The 20,233-nt window shown below is 42.3% G+C and overlaps 1 protein-coding gene across 12 annotated transcripts in view; it reads left to right on the forward strand.

Moving 5' to 3' along the window:
* POU2F1 (POU class 2 homeobox 1) overlaps positions 1 to 20,233 on the forward strand; it is a 175,047-nt gene that overhangs the window by 84,918 nt on the left and 69,896 nt on the right. For 7 of the 12 annotated variants that reach the window (XM_073304768.1, XM_073304795.1, XM_073304805.1 and 4 more), the window contains 2 exons: positions 3,132 to 3,197; positions 16,767 to 16,867. In XM_073304768.1, coding sequence (XP_073160869.1) covers positions 3,132 to 3,197; positions 16,767 to 16,867 — 167 coding nt within the window. Of the gene's footprint in view, positions 1 to 3,131; positions 3,198 to 16,766; positions 16,868 to 18,687; positions 19,818 to 20,233 lie in introns of those variants that run through there. The other 5 variants (XM_073304824.1, XM_073304853.1, XM_073304816.1 and 2 more) reach the window with 3 other exon arrangements.

Raw genomic sequence — 20,233 nt, forward strand, 5'->3', positions numbered from 1 at the left:
TTTGGGTTGGGGTGTGGGATGGGTTGAGGGCTCTCGTTTGGGCTGTGGGCCAGAAATGAGGAGTTCAGGGTGCAGGAGGGGCTCCGGGCTGGGGAGTAGACTGTTGGGGGGGGGTGAGGAGTTTGGGGTATAGGAGGGTGCTCTGGCTGGGACTGAGGGGTTCGGCAGGCAGGAGGGGAATCAGGGATGGGGCAGGGGGTTGGGGTGCAGGAAGGGGTCCAGGCTCTGGCTGGGTGTGCAGGCTCTGGGGTGGGGCTGGGGATGAGGGGCTTGGGGTGCAGGAGCGTGCTCCAGGCTGGGATCGAGGGGTTCGGAGGGAGGGAGGGGTATCAGAACTGGGGTGTGGGGAGAGGCTCAGGGGTGCAGGCTCTGGGCGGCGCTTACCTCAAGCGGCTCCCGGAAGCACTGGCATGTCCCTTCTCCATTGGAGCACTGGAGGGGGCCATTGGAGTGGGGCCACTGGAGCATGTAGGAGCCAGAGAGGGGCCATGCTGCTACTTCTGGGAGCCATGTGGAGCGGCCCCTGACCCTGCTCCCTGACTGGAGTGCTGGAGGGGGGCCATGCTGTCGCTTCCGAGATCTGCGTGGAGCGGCCCCCGACCCTGCTCCCTGTCTGGAGTGCCAGAGAAGGGCAAGTCCCAGACCCCGCTCCCCAGCAGGAGCTTAAGGGCCGGCTTAAAACAGCTGGTGGGTTAGATCCAGCCTGCGGGCTGTAGTTTGTCCACCCCTGCCATAGACCCTTCTACTGGGATAGTTGACTAAATAGCCCTCTGCTGGAGTGTTTTCTCTCCTCATGCCCATTACGGCAAAAGTGGGACTGACCTATTCCTGTTTCAAGAGATGGGGGATGGTGCAAGACACAATCTCACCTACTCAAGGTCCCTACTCCTTGACAGTGGCAGGCAGGCCTCTCCTGGATTCTCTAAGAGGCAGTGACACCTCCCACACACTTCAGTGACATTGGCCGTGGATGTGTCGGCCAGCTCAGGCAGACATCAGCGTATCCATTACAGTTGGCTCACATTTGAAAGGTTTAATCTTAGCCACACAGGCTAAAATATTCTCTTCCCTTCTGCCCCCAACAAACAAACAAACGAATCAACATTGAGATTCTTAAAAACTGGTGCCCCTCACTTGGGAAAGGTTCCTACTTGTTATAGGTGACTGGATTTTTCAAGCCATACCTAAGTGAACTACATCTGTTATTTACATGGAAAAGTTACATCAGGAAAGTTATTGATGTATTTTTAACTGAATTCATGACTTTTGACTTAAACAAACAAACTACTCACTCACTCTTTTTTGGTCTTCACCTGACTTCCTCCTTCCTATCTCTTCCCCTCCATCCCTGCATATGCTTCTCTGCTGCCTGGTCTGCTTGTTTTCCTTTCTCCCCACACAAGCTTTCCTGTGGCTGGTTCCCTTCTTTCCCACTTAGCTGGACATGCTGTCCGGCTCTGATCATTCTTTCTCTTGCGCCTCTTGGCATGCCTTTCCTTTCTTTTGCTGGTTGTCATTTTCAGTACCAGTGATGGTTGTGGTATCTGAGGGTGGCTCCAGTTTCCTCTGCTATTTAGTAGCTGATATGAGGAGAGACAGGCTGGCTTCTTTTCATTGTTTCCAGCTGCTTTTTCAGTCCACTAGGCAACAAAGATCCTGGATGCCTATAGAAGCAACTGGAACAAGCTAGAGCAGGTAATGACAGTGGTCAGCCCTGTGCAGACCATTGATCATTGGATCAGAGTTTTGAAACTGCTGCTTTAATGAAAACCAATTACAGGAGCAACCCTCTTAACACCCATCAAAAGAACACCCTGCATCAAAAGTTTTATGCTGAGCTAATTGAGAGCTGAGCTATGTTTTATACTGAGCTAATGGAAGATGTTTGAGGATTTGTCTGTTTTTTCTCTGTACAAATTATTCTGTTTAACCCCTTGACATAGTCTGTCTTGTCTTGTGTCTATGGTAATGTGAGATGCTGCGGTTACCAGCAAGACATGAGAAGGCCTGAGTTAGAGTTGATATTGTGCTGACAACAGCTGTTAGATACTCGAAACTGTATTCTCTCCCTGCCACCTGGGAAGGCTCTCTGCATTCACTATATTTAAGCTTGGCAGGATCAGATTTTTATTGATAAATATCAGTAAATGTAAATTTCACCGTACACACAAACTGATGAAAAAATATTTCCATTGATAGTAGTTGAAATTTACAGATAGGCAAGGTAAGAAAAATGCTGCTTGAGAACTTACTTGAGCTTGATTTTAAGGATATTTACTTTTTATGTTTTGATGTGATGTTCACAAATTGTGCTTAAATAATTATAAAGCTTTAACTTTTTCAGTCTCAATATCTAGTGTCATTAAATAATTGTCTGACCCCTTCTGAAAGCTCCCCCCATAATATCTGAAACTGAAAATTTAAATTAATAAAAATAAAAAAGCTTTATAATAAACCTATGTTATTTGTCAAAGTTATAAAACAAAATTAAAAATCAAATTCTGCCAAGCCTAGCCATATTAAACTGATAAACTTGCAAATTAGGAGAACACACTTGGAGATTGAGCCACAGGGAGGCTGGAAAGAGACCATAAAAAATAATTTAACACTGATGACATTCCTATCAAGTAAAAATGCAGGACTAGATAAATGATATTTCTCCTTGTGATGTCTGAATTTCCTTATTTATGAAAAACAAAATACATTTAGACATAGCATAAGCCAGTATTTTTGAATCTATAAATTGCTGCTTTTTTCACCAGACCTTTGCTTTTATAATTTTCACAGTATTGGGCACCTTTGACCTGTTGAATCCTTTCTGTTATTCTCTCAGCATTGTCTTGTTTTGTGTGTGTGGCTGCTGAGGTTTAAAACAATGGCCCAGTCCATGATGGGAAGACTCACCATTGCATCCTTTGGGTTCTGCCCCAGCTCAGGGACATAGACTAGATAAGTACTTGAAATTCCTTCCAGCCCTACATTTCTGTGCTCCCATCCCTGATCATCATCATTGTATGCGAGATGTATGCCATTCAGGCTTGTAATATTTTATACATAGTTTGTTAGAAAAGACAACATCAGTATTTTCCACTTTTATTACTTTATATCTCTTTACCTCTCTTTTAATGCAGACTCAAGAATGAACAATCCGTCAGAAACCAGTAAAGCACCAATGGAGAGTGGGGATGGGAACACAGGTAAGAAATGAACATTTAGCCTTCTGGGAGAATTGAATGGCTTTAAAAGGGAGAATCTCCTTTATTTGTGTATAAATACGTGGGCTGTTTTGTGTACATTTCTTACGGTTTTTTTAGTCTTCAGGTGTGTCTACACTGCAGTTAGACACCTGTGGCTGGCCTGTGCCAGCTGACTCAGGCTCGCGGAGCTCAGGCTGAAGGGCTGTTTAACTGTGGTGTAGATGTGTGGGTTTGAGCTGCGGACTGAGCTCTGGGACCCTGTGAGGTGGGAGAGTTCCAGATTTCGGGCGGCAGCCCAAGCCCACACATCTACACCACAGTTGAACAGCCCTTTAGCCCAAGTCTGCGGCATGGACTAGCCACGGGTGTCTCATTGCAGTGTAGTCATATCCTTAGGGACTACTGCTTGCCATTTAATATATTAACTACAGTATATTTAACTGTTCATTTATGCAAATCTTTGTCTCCTCACACACAATAAATTTTTTTTTCCCATTCTTGCAACATGTCACCTCTATAGAGAGCTAGGGTTGCTGAAGAGAGCTGATGTAGACTTTGACACCTATTAGGTTCTTCTCTGTTTCCCTAATACCACAATCCTACGACACTTTTATATAAGAGTTCCCTAAAGACCTGTAGGTGATGGAGAGTAAAGATTTCATTATGTATTTTTAAAATTGTATTAAAAACATAATTCATGTTTATACCTTTAGTTAAATTTTAAAAAATACTATTTTGTGCTACTAGTTCCTTTCTAGATGCCATTTAATATACTAATTCTTTTTGGAAACAAGGAGTAGAAATGAGAACTCTAATGAAAAAGTAAATAGGATGAAATAGGAGTTAGCCTCTCTCTGCAGACAAGTCCAGGTTATGAGTTAGAGGAAATTTTAATTGTAAGAAGTCATTTCTCTAAAAGCAATGAGAAGTCTGGGTTCACTGTGTGGGATGAACAATAATTCTTTCACTTCACTTTCCTCAGTAACAATAATAAGAGTATTCTTCCTTTATTTTAACTCTAGGAACTGTAATGAACCTGGCAATTTGCAGCATTTTATGTTGTTGATTCACTCCATGTTCTTTGTGCAGGGCTTTAATAACAATACATCTAAGGACAATTGAGTGTTCCTTGTACTAATCCAAGGTTGATGGATGTTTTCCTGTCAATAGGTGGAGCCAGTCAAATTTTTTCAGCTCATTCACATCTGTTCCCTGCTACTGCCTTTTCAGTTTTTGTAATGTCTACAGTAGTGGCAATGCCAAGAGTGAGGGCTTGTCCACACTGGCAATTTATAGCGCTGCAACTTTCTCGCTCAGGGGTGTGAAAAAACACTCCCCTGAGCGCAGCAAGTTTCAGCACTGTAAAGCAGCACTGTAAACAGTACACCAGCGCTGGGAGTCGTGCCCCTCGTGGAGGTGGAGTTTTTTTGTTTTGTTTTGGTTTTTTTTGGAGCGCTGGGAGAATCTCTCCCAGTGCTCTGCCATGACTGCACAAGCCATGTTAAAGCGCTGCCACGACTGCACTTTAACATTGCCAGTGTAGACTAGCCCTGAGTCTTAAGGGTTTTGTTTTTCTGTATATAAAAATAATCCATTATGAATTTAAAAGACTCTCCTGTGTGGTTTAAAAGTTCAGACCCTTTCAGATCCTCTCAAGTGGCCCTACTTTGGAACTGTGTCGGCTTTCTCAGGAGGACAGTGATTCTAACTCTTCCTTTCTCCTCCAGAATCACTGAAGCTGGAGGTGTGTGAAAGCCCTGAGGAAAATTTGGTTTCTACTGTAGGCACAGCAGCTTCCTGCCTATAGCACAGCCTCAGTAGGAACAGAATACAGAAGTGTGGTGGATAAGATACACTGAAGGGAATGCACTGCCATCTGGCAGTGTATTCAATGTGACTTTATGCTATAAACAATTATCATGCTACTTTTTGACTAAAGTATGTAGCCAAAGAGGATTACATGGGCTGGTCTTCCTCTCATATATAGCTGTTTCAGCAATACCCTAGCTCAGTTGTAGAACAGGCAGAGGTAAATAGGTGATCAGTTCTGGAGCGCTTAGATCCTAAAGTAACCTGCTGATTTATGCAACAACATAGGGCTATAATTTCTGTGACTTCCTCATTTATGTTCCCTAATGGTGGGAATCACTGTATTGTATGAGGCTGAACTTTTAGATTTTGCAGTGGCATGTGTTTGGATTTTTATAAGTATAATCTCTAGTAAATTAAAATATTCCCTGGGCTGTTCATTTTAGGCTCATAATTTATAAACTCAGTAGGCAAGATGACAGAACTCAGAATTTTGGAGGGCTCTCTGTATTTATTGTATTAGGTCTCATTGTTTTTATGCTCACAAACCAGTGAAGCTAATAATAAGTAACATTTATGAACCATTCCTTCCAGGTTCAAACACCTTACAGGCAGCTGGCAGATGTTAATCTCCGAGAATTTTATTTGTGTCACTTTCAGGGCTAAAAGAAGCTACAAACTCTGCTGGTTTCCCAGTGACGCTTGTAACTCAGATGAGTCTCTCATGTATACACCGCCAGCAGATCTCTTAACCACAATGAATCATTGCTTTTTTTCTCTCTTTGAATCATCTGTGTATCAAAATTCTATGAACTGATGGAGCTTGTAAATTTTATGACAGAAATAGCTAAGGTGTATGGAATTTACATTTGGCAGAGATTGTAACTTCAGAAAAAATGCAATCATGGTTGGTAAAGTTAACATACCTTGCAAGTTCTATGAGACTAGTAGCTAAGGTTCATTGAAGTTAGAGAAATATTGTAGTTAGAAATTAGACAAATTACAGTTCATGATACTTTAAACCTTTGGAACTTAAGTCAGATCCCCTGCAGAGACTATAGTCTCAACAGAATGTATAAAATAGATTACACCTTTTGGGGATCTCATGCAGGTTAGTGTCAGCAATGTGCCCAAATGGGACGGTAACTTTTAGTAGGGATCTCATACAGGTTTCTCAGGCACAAAAGGAGCTAGTTGCTGCTGAAGTCATGGAACTTGTGATGGTCACTTGCTCTCTGACTAGGACTCATCCCTACTCTAAACAAAACTCTGCAAACTTCTTCTCAACGCCCGCTTCTTAACCCCAGTCTTGTCCAGGAAGGCCAACTGGATGTCCCCTGGAGGCACTGAAGGATAGAAAGAATAGCAAGCCTCTGGACATCTCTCCAAACCTCTATCCAGGCACCTAATGGTAAATTGGGACTCTTTTTGTCCTATAAAGAGTGAGAGTATGGCATAAAATTTACCTGCGTCTTCAGTACAATTTACTGCTTTAACTAATGCCCTTAATTTCCCAACGTCTGCTCTTTTGAAATACAAAATCAGAGTTGATAACTTGGTTTTGATTATCCTTCCATTTAATTTAAATTGAATCAACTCCTGATCACTCATTCCAAAGCTATTTCCTATGACCAGTCCTGGTGGTTTTGTTTTTTGATTTGGGTTTTTTTGCAGTGTAGACATGTGCAGTCAAGCACATTAGACCTAGGGCACCCTGGATTTATGTGGCATTTTCCCCAGCCCCATGTCCACTGCCACTTTTCACACACACTGACCAAGATGGCATGGAGTCATTGAGAGTTTGACCCCCACGCACCATAGGACGTGTGGTTGGAGAGATAGGATAGTAACTGCTATTGTTCAGAAGAATTGGGCCCCATGTCTACTGTCTTTAAGCAGCATGAGTTTTCCATGTTTAGCTCCTAAGCACAGTAGGAGTTGGGACTCTCTGATCCCTTCATGCCCCTTCTAGTCTCTTGAGCTTCAAAATCCATGCCAGCTGCAGTCTCATTTCACCAGCTCTCTCATGAACTTCTTGAGGTTCACAGGAGCAGAGCCCCACTTCTAGCACCTTAGGAGCAAGGTCCTGTGTACTCTACAAACTGGATTTAAAATCTAAGGCGAGCCCCCCTCGACCCTCTACGCCACCCCACCCTCTCTTTCTGTGGCAAATTGGAAATTCAGTAGTAGAGTCAAGTAAGGTCCTAGTGTTCTTCCCAAAAACAAAACTGTGTCCTAAGGGTAGGAGAAACAAAAGTCGATACCCTAGTTTTAAAGAGTTCTTCCAGTTTTTATTTGAATAGGACTAAGGCATTTAGAAAGTTAGTAAGACTTTCTGTAGCCTTTTGAGGATCGCTATCAAGAAAATGCCATTTCTGCTCTGCACCTATCTAAATGGAGTAAGCCATGCTTTGAGACATTAGATATTAGCTAGGGAGTCAGTACCTAAGAGTCTTGGCACTCACTCTACCAGAGCTTCAGGCAACATTAATGGGATGCCTCCATAATGATTTCATCTTAGAAATCTGTAAGGTTGCTATCTGGAGTCCTGTATACACATTTACACAGCAGTTCTCTCCTAACATGGAATCTTGATTTGATGCTTTCTTTGGGAGGGGACAGTTAATTAGAATGCCTCATCCCACCTTCCTGGGAATATATTGCTAGGTAGAACCTCACAAGAGGGAATATGCAAGATGATACCTTGAAGGAAGAAAAAATGCTTTGTTTAATTACAATAGTGGTTTGTCAGGAGTGTTTCCTGTATATATTCACACTTACCTAACCACCTTTTCCTCTTCCTTGGAGCTCTACTCTCATAGGATTGTGTGGTTTAGTGGAAAGAACTGAAACATTTGGGGATGCCTTACATCCTTTACTGGGGAGCCGCTATCTACCATCTGCAAAGATGGCTGCAGTCCCCCATTGTTTCCAGTGGGACTGAACCAGGTTGCCCTCAAAGTGACTGCTCACTGCTGTCATAAGGTAGAGAGGGTGACTATGGACTTTTTGTTGAGCACATGTAGACCGGTCTGTTCCCAAAGAAAAATAGAACTTGCATACGATTTGAATAATCTGTAATTCATCTTTAACCAGGTTTATACATTCTAAACAAAGATATTTTATATATACACACATTGACAAATCTATTAATCTTGCTACATTATCAAGTAAGCTTAATCATTTATGCAACACCTCACATAAAGCATAACCAGGCAGCAAAGTGGGATAACTCTGCTGGATTTCCAAATATAAGACTGAGGTCTGGTCATTTTATAACACCCTTTTAATAAGTTATATTTATGAAGCTTTGGAACAAAGGAGTCAGTGAGATTGGTGTTTTTTTCTAAAAAATATGTACTATAGAATTTATTTTCGGGAAGTTCTGTGGCCTGTGTTATAACAGGAGGTCCGACTAGATGATCACACCTGGTCCCTTCTGGCCTTGGAATCTGTGTCCATCGTCCAGGCTGGAGGTGAAGGCACTTTGCTGTAATTGCTACAAAGAAATTATGCTCAGGAAATTGTGTTGTCTGATATGCATAGAGCATTCAGAAATTGTGGAGGGATTTGTATTTTAAGAAACTAAAGCCAAACACTCATGCCTTATAGACTTGTAAGAATTCTGAAAACAGATCTGAAATTTCAAAGGTCAGCTGAGTGCAGTTTTTAGATGGTCATATAAGGATATGGGGAATTTTCTCTACCACCCTTCCCTCCCAGAGGGAAAACTGAACAAACATGAAGGTTAAAAGGCAGGGTAGACCTCAGGCTTATTCCAGTCTAGACTGTTTGACAAACAGGAAAGTTCTGGTTTAGAGGTCTATCAGAGGTCCTTGAAGAAAGGTTTGAAGAAAAGAGCAGGTGAGCATTAAAAATAAGTTCATTTTGTTGCTGTTGTACTAGTTGTTTTGACGGCCATGCTTAATGTTAGTAACATAAATTAAGGCTTAATCCAAAGTCCTTCGAGTCTATAGAAAGACTGTCATCAGACCCCTAGTCTTTAAACTTCATAGCTCATTGAAGTAAATTATTTCAGAGGGGTAAAATTTTAATATTTTAAATTGTCTCAGAGGCCTTTGAACATAACACACTTTTTTAATTGCTACCACTGTTTGGCCAGAAATTGTTTTCTGATTCATGCTTTCCATGGTAACTCTGCAGTGGGGAGTACTGTAAAAGCTTTGTTACGTTTGAATAAATGTTTTAAATTTGTAGAAAAGAGAAAAATTGCAAAATCCATAATCTTCTTGCAACTACAATTTTCCAGTGTTCCTGGATGCTAGTCTACTATATCTGTGTATTATAAGAGAGATGCAAGTAGAGGGGAGACAGCATATTCGGTGTCTAGAGCATGAGAAGAGAATCAGAAGTCCTGATTCTATAAATGAACTGCTGCGTAATCTTAGGCTACTTTCTGTATCTAAGTTTTTCCTATCTCTAAAAGAGTGATTGTATTTGTACACCTTTTGTAAAACTTTTCCTTCTATTGAAAGGCACTAAACAGATGCATAGTATAATTATCAGTATTCCTGGTATAAGTCTCTTCAATATCCACCAATGATCTTTCACTGCTAACTCTGGGAATATCTGAGTGACTGCCATTCATGTCTCGTATGGTGGTTTGATTAATGCAGCAATGTATGTGATGGAGGGAATAGATCAATCTGTTGTTCAGCTTTGAAGATGGTGCCAAAGTGGCCGAAGACCACAATGACGACCTCGGCTTTATAGAGGTAGATTCCCTGCCTGGTGAGCCCTGGGCACAGTCCTTGGAGGACTTCTTAGAGGAGTTTTGTGGTCTTCCTTTTAGAGGTCCTGGAGGTTTGGGGCTCTGATATAGTGGAGACTGGTGTACAGTCCCTTGGCCTGGATCAGAAGTCAGGCTTGGCGAGCTCTCTCCATCATGAGAAGATGAAGTTCTATCTCTGTTTTTTCTGGCTCTGGACTTCAGTGCCAGACAGAAGGTATGCTTCTTGGCAACGTGCATTACCTGAGGCAATGGATGCAGTGGGAGTGCCTATCACTTACCGGATCGCCTCCCTGTACAACAGACTTTTGAAGCCGGGAGAACTGGGCAGAACCTCCCAGTGAACAAGAACTACTATCTAGTATCTATATATGAGAATTTTTTAAATTTTTTTAAAACTAGAAAGCTAAAATTACTGGTACTTACTGACTATTTGTAGTAGCATTACTCTAACTACTAGAATAAGAAATGAGGACAACATTGAGGAAGTCTCAACGGGTACAACTGTCAGAGCTCTGTCTCAGGCCGAGGTGGCTGAGAAGGAACCGAGGACAGTTCGCCCATGCAGTGCTGTTCCTTGGGCTCACGAGGTAGGGAAATCTACCTCTTAAAAAGTCAAGGTTGTCAGTGTCTTCAGCCACTTTGGCACAATCTGTTCTTCAGTCAAGTACCCGTGAGGCTGCTGGTTCCTCAGGTACCCAGGATACTGCTAGACTGAGAGACTGCAAAGCTTCAGGCCCGGAGAGATAATTGGTACAGTTGGCAGACTGAGGCAGCAAGGAAAGCTCTTCCTCTGCTTCCTTGGTACCAAAGAAGCTGGCTTGGGCTCCGACCACACTCCCCTCAGAGTGCTGGAGACCCACGGAACCATCAGTGCCTTCGACCATCATCACCTCGATGCAGACCACGGACTTGAACCAATAACACACTCAGTACCCCAGGAGTTCTGTTTTCCCCGGGACCTGGCTGTATCTGAGACATCTAGTTCTCTGCTGTTTGGCTCTGATGTGCTGTCAGTACTAAGAACGTCGATCTCCTGAAGTTCATCCGGTACCAATGGTTTCACTTCAGATCTCTGCAGGTGCCCCACCATTCCAGAGTGATTTATAAGAAGAGGATTCCAATGAAGACCTTGCCTCTGTGTCTCAAATATTAATTCAGGGTTCTCCTCATCACACCTATGGAGGCCCCTTTCCGGAAGTGTCTGAAACTATAACTACTTGTGGCACAAAATGCTATCACCATCTCCTTTGAGGAGCAGAAAGCTAGAGCCAATGAGGAAGTCTCTCCTGTGGCCAGCATCTCATTTTCAACTCTGGATGAAGCTGTCATGCCTCCTCCGCCATCCTGGGCAGATGATTTTAAGCAGTTCCAGGATCTGGTCAAGAAAATTGCTGACTCCTTACAGATCTCTCTTGAGGAGCTTAAAGAACCTCATCATAAGCTGCTTAATATCCTCCATTCACCCTCATTTACCTGCATAGCTTTTCCCATAAACAAAGCCCTTCTGGACCCAGCAAAGATCATCTGGCACACTCCAGCTACTATTCTGCCTATGTGCAAGAGAGCAGATAAGAAATATTATGTCCCAGCAAAGGACTCCAAATTTTTATTTTCTCATCCCTCACCTAACTCTTTGGTACTCAACGCAGTTAATGAATGTGGAAGGTAGCACAAGTGTCTGGACCTACTGGGTAGGAAATCTTATTCCTCAGCTTCCTTACAATTTAGAATCGGCAATTACCACATACTAGTGGCAAAATTTTATCATGTAAACTACACCAAACTGAACTCTTTTGTTGACCGCTTACTGGCAGAACACAGGGAGCAATTCCAGGCTCTTATTACAGAGGGACAATTACTTGCCTGGGCATCTCTATAAGCCTGTGTCGATGCCTCCCATTCGATCACTACAGCAGTAGTTATGAAAAGGGCTTCCTCATTCCAGCTCTCTGGATTTCCAAAAAAGGTCCAGAATACAGTGGGGGACCTTCCTTTTGATGGGTCTGAGTTGGTTTTGGACAACATGGATGAATCTCTGCAAATGTTAAAGGACTCTAGGGCTGCCTTGCATTTTATTGGTATCTATATACACACACCTACAAAAGGAAGCTCAGCAAGTCCCAGATGGCTCTGAGAGCCTACTCTGCTCAATTTCATATCTCCCAGGAGCCATGTGAACTGCATCAAAAGAGACCCAGATTCCAGAGAAGGAAATCGTCCACTTCTCAGCCTTGCATCCTTCCACCTCCAAGCAGCAATTTTGATGGGCTAGTCGAGGGCCCAAATTACCGTCATCCTCATCTGCACCAATCCACCTGCCTTCTTCCCTTTGGCAATAGCCGTTACCACTTCTGGCAGGCTTGGGAGACAATCACTGTAGATAAGTGGGTTTTGGAGATCATCTCCACAGGATACACCATCTACTTTACTACGTTTCCACCTACAAATCCCCCTTCCCTGTCCCTCTTTAGGGACCCCTCTCACAAGACCTTGCTTCATCAAGAAATAGATTCTTATGCATGAAAGCTATAGAACCAGTCCCCCCCGCAGCACAGAGGGCAGGGGGGTTATTCAGGGTATTTCCTGATACCAAAAAAGAGTGGAGTTAGGAGACCCATCCTAGATTTGAGGCTACTCAACACCTATGTGAAGACACAAAAATTCAAAATGGTGACTCTTGCAGCGATAATAGAGCAAGGGGGTTGGTTCTTAGCCCTCAATCTTCAAGATGCATATTTCCATATTGTGATCCTTCTTATCCCACAAACAATATCTATGTTTCACTGTTGATCAGGGCCACTTTCAATACCAAGTGCTCCCCTTTGGCCTGTCATCTGCTCTGAGGATCTTTAGAAAGTCATGTCAGTAGTAGCAGCACAGCACAGCTCAACAGGAAAGATAGTATTCCCTTACCTGGACAATTGGCTGCTGAAAGGCCGCTCCTTGAAACTGATGCCTCGGGCAACTTCTGAGGCCACAGATTTCTTCCTCGAATTGGCCTTCAATTAAACTTTCAAAAATCCACTCTGACCCCTGTGCAAAACTTAGGGTAAATAAGGGCACATCTTGATTCAGTAACAGCAAGAGCCTACCTTCCTCTGCACAGATTTGTGGCTCTTTCTAGCATAGCCAACACAATTCAGCTCAGTCCCCAAACTCTGATAAAGAACTGTCTTCAGCTGCTGGGGCACAGGGCAGCCAGCACCTTCATCATAGAACATGCAAGACTCCGAATGTGCTGCCTTCCAGTGTGGCTCAGAACTGTTTATTCACCAGACACAGTTTAAATATGCTTCTTTGCATACCCACCTGCATAAAACAATCCCTCAGCTGATGGCAAGACTATCACAACGTGTGTGCAAAAGTCCCATTCGTGTATCCTCCCCCAACAGTCATCATAGAACTGGAAGGGACCTCAAGAGCAGTGGCGTAGCCAGGTGGAGAAAACGGGGAGTGGAGATGAAAAAAAGGCGCCATCAGCTAGTACTCACCCGGCGGTGCTCCAGGTCTTCAGTAGCACTTCACTCGCTCCGCTCTTCGGCAGCATTGCAGTGGCGGGGTGTGTGTCCTTCAGTGCTGCCGAAGACCGGAGCAAGTGAAGGTCCCGATGCCAAAGTGCTGCTGAAGACCTGGAGCGCCGCCTGACCCGCCACTGGAGTCGTCAAAGAATTAAAAAGGCACCTCTTCTGTTTGGTGGGGGAGGGGCCACTGCCCTGCTCCCTCCCAGCTACGCTACTGTTCAAGAGGTCATCTAGTCCAGTCCCCTGCACTCCTGGCAGGGCTAATTATCTAGACCAATCCTGACAGATGTTTGTCTAACCTGCTCTTAAAAAATCTCCAATGATGGAGATTCCACAACCTCCCTAGGCAATTTATTCTAGTGCTTAATCACCCGGACAGTTAGGAAGTTTTTCCTAATGTCCAACCTAAACCTCTCTTGCTGCAATTTAGGCCCATTGCTTCTTATCCTATCCTCAGAGATTAAGAAAAATTATTTTTCTCCCTGCTCCTTGTAACAGCCTTTTACATACTTGAAAACTGTGATCATGTCCCCTCTGTCTTCTCCAGACTAACCCAATTTTTTCAATCTTCCTTTCTAGGTCATGTTTTCTAGACATGTTTTCATTTTTGTTACTCTTCTCTGGACTCTCTCCAATTTATCCACATCCTTGCTGAAATGTGGCACCCAGAGCTGGACACACTACTCCAGTTGAGGCCTAATCAGTGCAGAGTGGAAGAATTACTTCTTGTGTCTTGCTTACAGATATTTACCAGTAAAATCTAATCCTCCCAAGCCTAACTATTTGCCTCCTTGATTTTCCTGAAAATAAGCCACACTTGCTTTCATTGATTTTTAAAATGATGCCTAAGTCCGCTGATATAACAACTGCATCTCTTTCACTTAGTCGATAACTTAGGTTTGCTAGCCATAATTTTTAATCTGAATAAAGTGGGGGGTCAGGAGAGGGTGTTTAGTGGTGGTGTATTTGTGTTGGTTCCAGGATATTAGAGAGATATGGTGGGCGAGGTAATATTTTTTATTGGACCAACTTCTGTTGGTGAGAGAGACAAGCTTTCGCGCTACACAGAACCCTTCAGCTAAATAGAAGGTCGAACAGATTAGCATAAGTAGTTAGCACATATTCTAAGGGACTATTCAAGGTGAAGTGGCCTGTTAATATCACTGTAGTCATACAACAGTAAGGGGGGGCTAGTGGGTTAGGGATTGTTATAATAAGCCATGGGCATTCATGAATTAGTTGAGCACCTGTCCATCCCCGGAGACAAAATCTGATAGCTTTTAGGATGAAGCAGTACAGTGATCCTACTGAAATTTCCTCCAAATCTAAGCACATTGTTTTTTTTCTCATTTTAGTCACCCCATTTCTTAGAAGATTAGGATAATTATAGACCTGTCATTCTGACATCGATCCCAAGCAAGATAATGGAGCAGCTGATACGGGACTCGATTAATAAAGAATTAAAGGAGGATAATATAATTAATGTCAATCAACATGGGTTTATGGAAAATAGATCCTTTGAGACTAAGTTCATATCTTTTTTTATGACATAAGTTTGGTTGATAAAGGTAATAGTATTGATGTAATATACTTAGACTTCTGTAAGACATTTGACTTGGTACCGCACCACATTTTGATGAAAAAAAAACCCTAAAAAGGTATAAAATCTACATGGTGTACTTTAAATACATTAAAACTGGCTAGCTGATAGGTCTTAAAATGTAATTGTAAATAGGAATCACATCAAGTGGGTGTTTCTCAGAGTCCCACAAGGATCGACTCTTGGCCTTACGCTATTCAATATTTTTATCAATTACCTGGAAGAAAACATAAAAGCATGACTGATAAAGTTTGCAGATGACACACAGATTGGAGTAGTAAATAAGGAAGAGGACAGGTCACTGATACAGAGTGATCTGGATCACTCAGTAAGCTGGGCTCAAGAAAACAATACGTATTTGAATAATCTAAATGTAAATGTATACATTTAGGAACAAAGAATGTAGGCCATATTTACAAGATGGGGGACTCCGTCTTGGGAAGCAGGGATTCTGAGAAATATTTGGTGGTCATGGTGGATAATAAGGTAAACATGAGCTCCTAGTGTGATGCTGTTGCCAAAAAGGGCTAATGTAATCCTTGGATGTATAAACAGGAATCTTGAGTAAGAGTAGAGAGGTTATTTGAAGCTAGTTAAAGTCAGACTGGAAATAAGGTGTACATTTTAAACAGTGAGAGTACTTAACCATTAGAACAATGTAGCAAGAGTCCTAGTGGATTCTCCATCACTGGCAATTTTTAAATCAAGACTGGATTTTTAGTAAAAGACATGCACTAGGAATTTGTGAAAAATCTATGACCCATGTTATACAGGAGGGTAGATTAGATGATCACAGTGGTTCTTTCTGGCCTTGGAATCTATGTATTGTGTCATCTGCTACAGAACATGGGTGCAGTTTTATAAACTGGAAATATCCCTTGCCATAGTCACCAGTAGTCGAGGAGGATGTTGTAGTGGATGGTAATGATACCAACAATGTACCAAAACAGTTGTCTACAATACTTATTCTAGTGCCTTCACTTAACATGGAGGAATGATTCCTGAAACCACGGTATAGCTGTTCTTTAGCAGAAGAGAAAATCTTTGACAATATCTTGGAAAAAAGTTTCCAATACTTTTCATTTCTCTCAACCAGATGTGCCAGCATTAGCTTTTGGGCTTTCCCTTCTTCCAGGCCTTCTGGGAGGAAGGGGGTGGGGGGAGAGTGCAAAGAGGCAATCAGTTCTAAATTATTTTAAAGTGGATAAAAGATCATAGAACAAGAGCAATCTAGCGTAACAAGACCTCTGCACAAACATTCATCAGGACACTGGTATATAGTTATCAGAAGGACTATGTCCCCATGTTCTAATGCAGATGTGGCACTAGCATTTCCCTGTTGCCTTCTCCGTTCACCCTTCACTTTCTTGAAAAGAATGCTTTTTTACCTTAAATGCATTTAAACATGAAGCGCTTTGAGATCTATTGATGAAAAAGTAGTAGGTATTATGTGTTACTACCACTGTGACCCTTGTTTTTCGCAGAAGTCTGAACTTCAAAATTGCCATGAGCAGCAAGCTATTAGGTAGAGGGTACTTGCAAAACTGAACTGTGAGCTTAACCCTAGGCACATACAGTTACAGAGCATCCTCTTATGAAACCATTGTCAGCACTGATAGAGCAGGGGGATCAAGATGATAGGCATTAAGGGGGCTATGAAATTGCTCGTTTAGCTGGCTCATAGTATATATTAATTGCTGGGAGTGACCGTGCTGCTTTCATTTCTGGGGAGACTCAAACCTTTGTTGTTATTGGAGAACGTTTCATGGAATTAAGAGTTAGAAGTCCAGAGTAGCAGGAGACTTCAGCAAGAATTAATTTAAAATTTCTTAATATTTCTCTTTGAGTCCTGTTCAACAGTTTTGTAATTTCTTCTGCCTCTTCAGGCACACAGACAAATGGCCTGGACTTTCAGAAGCAGCCTGTGCCCGTTGGAGGGGCAATCTCTACAGCCCAGGCTCAGGCCTTCCTTGGACACCTTCATCAGGTAAAACCAAGACACATTCTAAACTGGAGGTGGTTTGGGAAAGAAATGGATGGGGAAAGATTCTTTTTTTTCTGTACAGTTGGCAGCTGAACCTGAGTAGTGCAGGGGAGCACTGTCATCCTGAGTAGGATGTGAGATTTTTTTTTTTTTCTGCCTGCTAAATGTTGGAGGCTAGTCATGAATTATGTGTACTGATCTGTAGCCCACATATCAAATACTCTGAGAATTATTATTGGAAAATAGCTCTTTGGGGAACTTTTAGATAACAGATGCCACCACAGAGCCATATTACAGATGAGAGTACCTATAATTAAAACACCATATGCCTTTCATAGTTCTTTCAAAAATCTGATGAAGGGCGTAGGAAATGAATACTCTGGAACTGAACAGGCCACTTGGATTTAATGTTTACTCCCTTTGGGAACGTGTCCATTAGAATCACAGGTGTCCAAAGACAAGGCCAGACTTGGTTTCTTCTCTTAAGAATATTTGCCCAGTAACTGTCCCAACTTGGACCTGGAACTTGTCAATGTCTAGTCAAAGAAAGGAGAAGTGGTAGTGAGGGCTACCAGTACAGAGTTCAAATCCTCCTGTAGCTTTCCATGCTCAAGGAAAGCTTAAAATGATGGAACTAGACAAGCATATGTTTCTACAAATTTCTGAGTGATTTTTAGGAAGATTTATTTCATGGAGTTGTTTTCCTTAAGATATTCAGGCTTCTATTTCCCTTCATTGCTTCTCTACAGCCCCTATTCTTATGGAGTCAAAGCTATACTTCAGAGGTAGGGTGTCTGATCACACTTAGGGTTTGAGAACAAATGTCTTTCTCTTCCCTGGCACCAAGTTTAAACTTAAAATTACTGGAGCTAATTGGCTGACCCCGTGTGTTCAGGGTCTGGGGTTACACAATTGTTATAGTATAATTGAGGTACTCAGGCTTTTATGTTCACTTTTAAGAGCGCAGAGCTGCCATTTTATTGTATTGAGCATTCAGTACTTTTTTTGTCACAAAATAATAATTTTCCAGAGGATAGAGGTTTACTTAAGACCTGTGGAATAACAGTGTGAATGTTTCAGAGTAACAGCCGTGTTAGTCTGTATTCGCAAAAAGAAAAGGAGTACTTGTGGCACCTTAGAGACTAACCAATTTATTAGAGCATAAGCTTTCGTGAGCTACAGCTCACTTCATCAGATGCATATCGTGGAAACTGCAGCAGACTTTATATATACACAGAGAATATGAACCAATACCTCCTCCCACCCCACTGTCCTGCTGGTAATAGCTTATCTAAAGTGATCATCAGGTGGGCCATTTCCAGCACAAATCCAGGTTTTCTCACCCTCCACCCCCCCCACACAAATTCACTCTCCTGCTGGTGATAGCCCATCCAAAGTGACAACTCTTTACACAATGGACCAGCAGGAGAGTGAATTTGTGTTGGGGGGGGGGGTGGAGGGTGAGAAAACCTGGATTTGTGCTGGAAATGGCCCACCTGATGATCACTTTAGATAAGCTATTACCAGCAGGACAGTGGGGTGGGAGGAGGTATTGGTTCATATTCTCTGTGTATATATAAAGTCTGCTGCAGTTTCCACGATATGCATCTGATGAAGTGAGCTGTAGCTCACGAAAGCTTATGCTCTAATAAATTGGTTAGTCTCTAAGGTGCCACAAGTACTCCTTTTCTTTTAGTGTGAATGTTTGAGTACATTGAACCAATAGGCTGTTTGAGAATGCCTTTCTTGCACACTTCGCTCTCAGCACCCTGAATGTGCATGTCAGTAATGTGTACAAATTCAGGAGCTCTGAAGGTCTTTTGTGTTTCCAGTACAGCTTGTTTTAATGTTCATTTGTCAGGTGAACTTGTCTGAAATCAATAACTTTTATCAGTACAGTATTTTGTCACCTTGCCCTGAAAATTATTTTTAAAAAGTTGCTAGGACCATAACTTTCTTTGTGATGATGATGTATGCTGCATTTCTTGAATCTCTAGTTTCAAGAAATCTCCAAGCCTTCTTTTGATGCATCTGGCAATGGCCAGTGGCAGACTGGCTGCCACCTTAGATACGAACTATTAGTATCTTCCAGTTTAGGAATTCTTAGTGGTGACAGCTGTGATTATTCTCAAGATGGAGTTCTTTACACCTGACCAATGCCAAATACAATACAAGGTGCCATTCAGAAACAGTCTTATAAAATACTCTAACAGGAAAGTGTGTACATAGGAGGGTGGGGGTGGGGCGGAGAGAGAGAACAACAGGATCTATGTTCAGGTGTGTGCTGGCTGCACTTAAGAGACCTAAGTTTGTAAGGTCAACGTTTAGTGCAGAGAAAGGTAAAAATAATTCTATCCAGGCTATTTCACTAGGACAGCAGTTTATAATTATGCTGTTTGGGCTATTTTATGTTGTTGAAATCTCAGAACACAACAGGCAAGGCAAATTAAACTTAACTGCAACAATTTGAGGGTGAGGGGCTTTTCTAGAGAGAAATTTTGTTTGGCGACAGAGGAAATGTAGAAAATCTTGTAGAATGCCACCCAGGAAGGCAGGAAACATTTCAAGAGATGGCTCTGCAAGGTCAGAGCTGCCTCAGCATGGAATTTTTGTACCTGGATCTGAACTAAAGCTCCCCAACCCACATAGAGCCAACAGGAAAGCAAGTAAAGTTAAATATGTTATTGTTCTCATGCAACACATCTGAGTGTAGGGATGTCTTCCTTTTCTTAAAGGACAGCGCACCACATTTGATTATTTGTTATTCTTGTACTCATTGTGTTTCCTGGTTCCCACTAGAGCAGTGGATTTCAAGCATGGTCAGTGACGAAATATTCTACAGGCTATAATCCTGCCCTTTGGAAGAATTGGCAATTACGTAACATTCTTCCTTCGTAGTAGGAATGATGCTGATGATGGTAACATGAAGAGGGTTGTTGAAGCTGACTACAGTGTATGAACATATAACTTATGTGGTAACAGGAGAGAGAATCTTTTTCCTGTTCATAATATTTTTGTCTCTATCTTGCTCTTAAAAATCCCAAGTTCTGGAATGTTGCTTTCATTTCAATTTCCTGCCCCCTGCCTCTCCCCAATGCTTTCTTGGGAGTATTGGACCAGGTAATCAATCTCAAAAATTGAATTTGAATTTGAGTACACTTCAGTCAATGCTGCCCTTGTTAAGGGTATCCCGTCCTCTGTATGTAATTTCTTTTTGCAGTGTTTAGGGACAGTGAGAGTGCTTGGGTGGTGGATTGATGTGTGAGAACAGTTTTTATGGGTATATGAGGATCCAGCTGCATGTGTAAATTCCCATTGTGTGATGTAAGGAACGTGGTGAATGCAGCATGCATATTTGGGGTAATGTCT

Source organism: Lepidochelys kempii, chromosome 1 (genome assembly GCF_965140265.1).
Source record: "Lepidochelys kempii isolate rLepKem1 chromosome 1, rLepKem1.hap2, whole genome shotgun sequence".
In the NCBI taxonomy this organism is placed as follows: Eukaryota; Metazoa; Chordata; order Testudines; family Cheloniidae; genus Lepidochelys; species Lepidochelys kempii.